The sequence below is a fragment of the Castanea sativa genome, chromosome 11 (assembly GCF_040712315.1).
Source record: "Castanea sativa cultivar Marrone di Chiusa Pesio chromosome 11, ASM4071231v1".
Classification (NCBI taxonomy): Eukaryota; Viridiplantae; Streptophyta; class Magnoliopsida; order Fagales; family Fagaceae; genus Castanea; species Castanea sativa.
The window spans coordinates 21327513-21335440 of record NC_134023.1 but is presented as its reverse complement, the minus strand read 5'-3'; the positions used below and the strand labels follow the sequence as shown (position 1 = coordinate 21335440).

General features: G+C 35.3%; 1 protein-coding gene across 1 annotated transcript in view; it reads left to right on the top strand.

Annotated features, from left to right (window-relative positions):
* Positions 1 to 2908: 2908 nt before the first annotated feature.
* LOC142617117 (uncharacterized) overlaps positions 2909 to 7928 on the top strand; it is a 13490-nt gene continuing 8470 nt past the window's right edge. Inside the window, exon 1 of the mRNA XM_075789815.1 lies at positions 2909 to 6394. Coding sequence (XP_075645930.1) covers positions 2973 to 6050 — 3078 coding nt within the window. The 5' untranslated portion in view covers positions 2909 to 2972 and the 3' untranslated portion in view covers positions 6051 to 6394. The remainder of the gene's footprint in view (positions 6395 to 7928) is intronic.

The window sequence follows — 7928 nt, the reverse complement described above, 5'->3', positions numbered from 1 at the left end:
AGGTATTTAATTCATTTTTTACTGTAAAAAATACCCATAAATTAATTAACCAACAACTTAAAAATGGGGTTAAAATAGTAAATTGACAAAAGAAAGTTAGTTATTGCATTTTTTACTGTAAAAAATACCCATAAATTAATTAACCAACAACTTAAAAATAAGGTTAAAATAGTAAATTGACAAAAGAAAGTTAGTTATTTCTTTTTTTATAGTAAAAAATAACTCTATCTAGAACTTAAAATTGGAGTTAAAATAGTAAATTAACAAAGATAATATTCCTTCTACTTTATAGTGCCTTTCTATTTCTAATAAATTCCTACTTCTACTCAATAGGTTAAAAAACTCCCCATGTTTTTATTTTCTCCACATTTTTTGAATAGAATTACTCATAAAAAAGAAATGTGTACAATAAAACTTTCTCACTTTTCTTCTCAGAAAAAGAACTTCCCAGTTCCCACTACTCACATTTAAAAGAAAATAACTACCCCTCCAATACAATAAGGAAAAACTAGCACATGTTAAAAAAAAAAAGGTGTCTGACTAAATTATCCCATATTTCTTTTTTTAAACTATTATATTATCATTTTTTTTTGGATTTATTACATTATCATTTTTTTCATAACTATTACGTCATCAATTGGATTTAGATAAACACGCAAAAGTTTCTAATTGAGAAATGAATCTTATTCTCTTTGAAAAAAAAAAAATCCTATCTATTTTTTCAAATTGTAATGAAAGAAAAATTATAATACTAAATCCAAAAAAAAAAGTGTCATCACATGCGCGAAGCGCGTGTGATGAGACTAGTTATTATTATTATTATTATTATTATTATTATTATTATTATTATTTCATTTGGAGGTTTCAACATAATTTTGATCATTTTGTAGGCATGGGAGGTATTTAATTCATTTTAGAGATTTTGTGGGTATTTTGGAGATTGTAAGAATATTTTTATCATTTAGAGATTTTTAAGAGCTTATTTTTAGTGTTTTTAGGGGATATTTTTGTCATTTTCATAAGTTCAATTTGGTCATTTTGAGGTTTTAGGAGTATCTAGGAGGTTTTGACCTTTGAGTGTTTGTGGGTTCTTATTTTGGATGGCACTCAAGCCCAAGTAGAAACAAATATCCTGAACCTTGTACAGATTGTTTGGTGGACTGGACTTGGTTCACCGCAACAATATTGGGCTGACGAAACAAAACATGAATCCTACAATACATACACACTCATACATGCAGAACATATACATGTTATGCAGTAAGGAACAGTAAAGGAATAATATATGTAAAAAAGAAAGGTGAGTAAAACATTAGGGATCCTCAGAATAATAAGTAATGCTTCATTATTTCTTGAGTTTTTAATAATACATTATTTTCTTTCTTCGCTGGGATATGTTGCAAGTTCCGAATAAGTTCCAAAGCCATAGACTTAGATAACCCTTTTGGGGTTCTAAGACTTGTAATGTTTGAATCTCTTTGAATCCAAGTGTATCCCCTAGTGTCAGCCTTAGGATCCCTCATAGTGTTTTTCAAAGGTTTTTTAGGCTCCGATTAGTTATTGCTCCATGGTTTTTACTGTTGGCTCCCCCCCCTTTTATAGTGCCTTACTAGGGTTTTTGGTGTGCCACTGATTTCCTCCATTTTCTTCCTTGAGTACCAAAACCAATGTTGTGTCAGCAACATTAGTGCCTGATCCCTTCCTTATTTTCTCATTATTTTCCCTTTTTGAGATTTCCTTTCTAAAAGTTCCTAGCTGAACTTTCTTTTTTGAGAGGTCCTAAGGGTTGACTTTTAATTCTTTTCTTCCAAAACTTCTAGATGCTACTTTTCAGACCCACCTTTTGGTGGCTTTACCTTTTGTCATTTTTCTCTAAATGGGCAGATTCCTTTTTGTTAGGTTGAAAGATCTTCAGCCACCTTCCTTCATTGTCCATCTTTTTGCATTCCTTGAGGTACCAGACTTCTTTTCATGAAGTGTTGATTCCTAAGCCATCAGCCTTTTTCTAAACCATAGGTGGCTGATAGGACATATCCACTCTCGTTCTTTGTGTTTATGGGTATGCTCCCTTGAGTTGTCCCAATTCCAGCTGGTTTCTTTCTGCATATCTTGAGGATTTCAGGTTTCTAGGAATCCCTAGGTATTGTTTTCTATCAATTTTCTCTCATAAGGGTTGGGCAAAGCTTTTTTTTTCCTCTCAATTTTATAAGGCCTAGAGCTTACCCATTCATGGGTTTGGTTTTTGGGTAATTTGGTCATTCTAAAGGTTTTTGAAGTATTTTTATCATTTTTTTAGATTTCGATGATATTTTTGATCATTTGTTTTTTTTTTTTTTGGGAGAGAGTTTTAACCTATGGCGTTCGCTCTTGATTATGACTCTTTATCATCAGACCAAGACATCAATAAGTTTTTGGTGTAGGCGGGGATTGAACCCTAGATCTCTTATACAATCATCAGGGACTTTACTAGTTGAGCTAACTGGAACCCACATATATATTTTTTTTGATCATTTGAAGATTTTGAGGGTATTTATTTTAATCATCTTGAAGATTTTTGGATTTTTAAAATTGTTTTTTGGTATTTTATTAAATTTGGTTGAAAATGTTTTACATCCATAAAAAGCATAACAACATAAAGAAAGTGTTTCTCTCATTTTCAACCAAAAATGATATCAATTTCTCTAAGTTCTTACAATCCCTACAAACTCTCAAAAAATGTGGGGAAATTGTTTCTAACTAACCTATAGTCTTAAAAAATAACAGTACTTGTGACCGATCTCCTTAGTTAATAAATAAATATTTTATTTTATTAAAAAAAATAACAATAATAAAAAAGACAAAAAAAAAAAAAAGGAAAAAAAGCCCAAACCCTGTTTCCAAACACAACACATTTTGCCTCTTCCTTTCCCCCGTTTCCTCCGAATGCAGAGAGTTCAGAGCTTCACTCACTCCACTTCAACCTCAACAACATCATGTGGAGACTCATACGCACTAACACCAATCTTCTCTCAACCCAACACAAACATTCAATCACCAAACCCAGACCCGTTTCCCTAAGACCCGTAGACTATTCCACCTCACAAATCCATGACACAGTCCGAGAAATCACCACCATTCTCACCCACAACAATTGGCAGCTCCTCTTAGACTCCTCCGACTTGCCCACCAAGCTAAACCCAGATGTGATCCGCTCCTTCATACTCCAGAACCGGGTCGTTGACCCGACCCGACTCCTCAGCTTCTTCCTCTGGTCCGAACACAAAGTGGGTACCTTTCAGAATTTGGATATCTTATCTCTACTTGTTGTTTCTCTTTGCAACTTTAAGATTTATGAACCTGCAAATGAGATTTTGGAGCGTATGATAAGAATTTGCAACTCTTCGTGTGATGTTTTGGGTGCTATTGATGTTTGTTATAGAGAATGTGATGTTGGGTCTAAATCTAATGCTTTTGTGTTTGATATGTTAGTTGGTAGTTATAGGAAAATGGGTTTTATAGATGAGGCTGTTAATGTGTTCATGGGTTTGAAAAATGTTGGATTTATGCCTAGTATGTTGTGCTGTAATTCATTGTTGAGAGAGTTGTTGAAGGTGAATAAGATGGAGATGTTTCTAAAGGTTTGTGATAGAATGTCAGAGATGAAGATTGCTTTTGATGTGTATACTTATGTTATTGTTATCAATGCTCACTTTAAGGCTGGGAATGTTAATGAAGCGAAGAGGGTGTTTTTGGAAATGGGTGGAAAGGGTTGCATCCCGAATTTGGTTGCTTACAATGTGGTTATTCATGGTTTGTGTAGAGCGCGGCGTGTTGACGAAGCTATTGAGATGAAGAAGTCTATGGTTAAGAAGGGGTTGGGCCCTGATTGTTATACTTATGTGACTCTTGTCAATGGGTATTGTATGGAAAAGAGATTAAGAGAGGCAAAGTTGGTTTTGTCAGAAATGAGAGATATAGGATTGAGGCCTGATTTGATTGGGTATAATGCTTTGATTGATGGGTTTGTGAAACAAGGTGATGTAGAAGAGGCTTTGAGAATCAAGGATGAAATGGTTACTCATGGCATATGGATAGATCGGGTCTTATATAACACTCTTCTTAATGGGCTTTGCAGGGCTGGTAAGATGGAGAAGGCAAGGGAAGTCATGAATGAATTGATAAGGACTGACATAGGACTTGATTCGAGAATTTACAGTTGGTTGATTGAGGGTTACTGTCGGGAGCATGATATGATTCATGCTTTTGAATTGCTTGATGAGTCGAAGAAGAGGAACTTGGCACCCACAAAGGTAACTTACAGTGTAATAATTAGTGGGCTTTGTCAGTATGGAAATCTCCGACAGGCCAATACTGTACTGGGGGAAATGATTACAAGGGGTTTGAAGCCAAATGCCATTATCTATACAGCACTAGTTTCAGCACACACTAGGGAAAGTAGATTTGAAGAAGCAAGAAGAATGTTGGAGGGGATGAAAGAGTGTGGGATTATTCCTGATATATTTTGCTACAACTCTCTCATTATAGGCCTTTGTAAAGCTAAGAAGATGAAAGAAGCAAGGACTTACTTGGCAGAAATGTTGGACAGAGGGTTAGAGCCAAATGCATATATTTATGGAGCTTTCATCTATGGTTATAGTGAGTCTGGGGAGATGCAGATGGCTGATAGGTACTACAGTGAGATGCTAGGTCATGGTGTAGTACCTAATGACGTAATCTATAGAGCCTTGATTGATGGGCATTGCAAGGAGGGGAACATAACAGAAGCCTTCTCAAAATTCAGATTTGTCCTGGCGCGAGGTTTTCTACCAGATGTTAAAACTTACTGTGTGCTTATCAATGGTCTCTCAAGGAATGGAAAAATGGAAGAGGCTCTTGGGATCTTCTCAGAGCTTAGTGAGAAGGGTTTGGTTCCTGATGTTTTCACTTACACCTCTCTCATGACTGGTTTCTGCAAGCAGGGTGATGTAGAGAGGGCTTTTCAACTTCATGAAGAGATGTGCAAAAAAGGCGTAAATCCAAACATTGTTACTTATAATGTCTTAATTGGTGGGCTACAAAAGGCAGGTGACATTGAAAAGGCTAATGAATTATTTTCTGGCATCTTGGATAGAGGCTTGACTCCCAACGGTGTGACATATGCTAGAATCATTGATGGTTATTGCAAATCCGGTAATGTAAATAAAGCATTACAATTATTTGATGAAATGCCCTTAAGAGGTATCCCTCCAGATAGTTTTGTGTACAATGTCCTTCTCAGTGGATGCTGTGAAGAAGGAAAATTGGAGAAAGCTCAGGAACTATTTCTAGATATGCTGCATAAGGGCTTTGCCACTGGACTCTCTTTCAACACTTTGATTGATAGGTTCTGCAAGAGTAAAAAGCTACAAGAAGCAAGTAATTTGTTGGAGAAAATGTTAGAAAAGCAGGTCATGCCTGACCACGTTACCTACACAACTCTGATTGATCGGCATTGTAAGGCTTGGAATATGGAGGAAGCAAGAAAGCTCTTCTTGGAAATGCAGGCAAGGGGTCTAGTACCAACCACTATAACTTACTCGTCACTTCTTCATGGCTACAACTCAATAGGAAAAAGATCTGAGGTTTTCTCTCTATTTGAAGAGATGGTAGCCAAGGGAATTAAGCCTGACAAGATCACCTACTGTGAATTAATTGATGCTCACCGTAAAGAAGGGAACTTGATGGAAGCGTTGAGGTTGAGGGATGAGTTAAATAAGATGGGTATGTCCATGAAGTTTGGTGCATACAATGCTCTAGTACAAGCGTTATGTACAAAAGAGGAATTTTCAGAAGCATTAACTTTACTTGACGAAATGGGAGAGCGAGGGCATAGGCTCAGCTTTGCTACATGTAGAACCATAGCTTGTGGTTTTCAAAGAGTAGGCAATATGGAGAAAGCTGCTGCAGTTTTGGAGCGCATGCTGGGGTACGGATGGGTTTCAAATTCTGTGAGCTTAACTGACTTGCTAGATCATAATGAACATGGTTGGAAGCCTGAGGAGTCCAACAAGCTCCTAAATCAAATGGCATAGAGAAGTTCTTATTCAGGTTGGCACAATTTTAAGAGTGCTATATTGCTTCTCCTTTGTGGTGCTCAGTAATTGTGGCCCTTGTACTCATTGGAGATGCTTTGGCCTCAAGAGTACACCAAAAATGGGGCTAGCTAGGCATGCTTGCTCCCAGTGCTGTGTTGTCACTCCAAGTGGCTGCTTACTATATTCTGCAGCCCTGAAAATTATTGCTTCCAACTGAGGCAACATAAATGCTAGTCTGCTAAAGGTAATGATTTGCCAATTGCCTTTTGGCCTGATTTGTGGTGGGCATATGTCCTTGGTTCGATCCCTGGCATCTTCATCTAGCAACAAGAAAAAAGAAGGTAACGAAAACTTATTTTCTTCTTCATTTCAGAACATTTATGTTGCATGAGTAGATTAGTCCATTGACTCATAATCTGATTACAATTTACAGTTTTGACTCTGCTTAAGTTAGCAGTTATCGCACTGAGAAGATTAGATTTTTTTGTTCATTTTACAGCCAACTGAGCTTTTGAATTTAACCTGTAATTACTTGTTATAATAGTGAAAGAGCTCCTTGGTAAATCTTGAACTTAGTAATAGGAATACATTGATTTCATTGATTGCTGTTTGCAATTTTTCCAGCCTTCTCTTGCAACAACTTGCATTCCTTCTGTATGCAACAATGATATGAATTTATTTTATTTTTTTATTTTTAAAATTTTTATTTTTTCGATAGGTAAAAAAAAGTGATGTTAAGAATGTAATGTTAAAAACTTGAGTTCCTTCTTTACGCAATGATATTGAAAAAATTCCTTTATCCCTTGTAAAGTCCACTAATGATTAAGAATGTAACGCCGTGTCCTTTTCAGATAATAGATCATTATTTCTTTTGTTCCTCCTATTCCTGCTTTTAACTTGTTAAGGTAGTTGCATTGTGAAATCATCTCCTGCATGATGTATCATATAGAGGGGACGCCAGTTGCAGTGTACACTTGTTATTGATTAGAGGTGTTTCAGCAAACTCATGTTGAAGAAGTGGTGCAGGTTCTTGGTTAGACACCAAAGTATAAAATTGATGATCAGAAAATGTCAAACTTTGCATTGTACTCTCTCTGTCTCTCCGTTTGTGTGTGTGTTGAGTTCTAGGAAAGATAGACTGTGTCTTGTTATAGATCAATTCTTTTCTCAATATTATCAACCTCCTGTGTTGATGTTATTACCTTGTTGGAAACCAATCAGATCATAACTTGTCTAAATATAAGCTGATTGTACCTCATCGAATTAAATATGATAAATTCAGCCGCAACCCATGGTCATTGCACTAATGCCTTTGGGAGGATAAGGATAAGGTATCTCATGCATCAAAGATTATAGAATAACTTTTTGTTGGATTAATATTTCAAAAATTCCACTGTTGGATTATTTCTTAACATGGGTACCAAATTTCATGCCAATTGGAAATTATTTATTATTTGATCTAGAAAACCTTATTTTATGTACATTTTAAATAAAAATTTTGAATTTTAAACATTTTTATAAGTGACATGGTTATTGATCTCAGATCATTTTGAAATTTTACAAGCATGTAGAGTTTAAGTGGAAAATTTAATCTAGTGATAGATTTGTTTAATTTCACCTTTAATAAAAAAATATTGAGTGATATAGCATGACTTATAGTTTAATTTCACCTTCAATTCTTGGCTTTTGATTTCAGTTCTTGGTTCCCTAAAAATTCGATGTGGTGAAATAGAAACTACATATAATGGCTAAAGAATTAATTTGAAGTTGAAATAGATTAAAAATAAATTGAAGTTGCTGGTTCTTGTAGTTTTTTTATTGAGTCCAAATTTTTTCAATTGGTAGTAGAGGAAGGGGGACGATATTTTTCTTTAA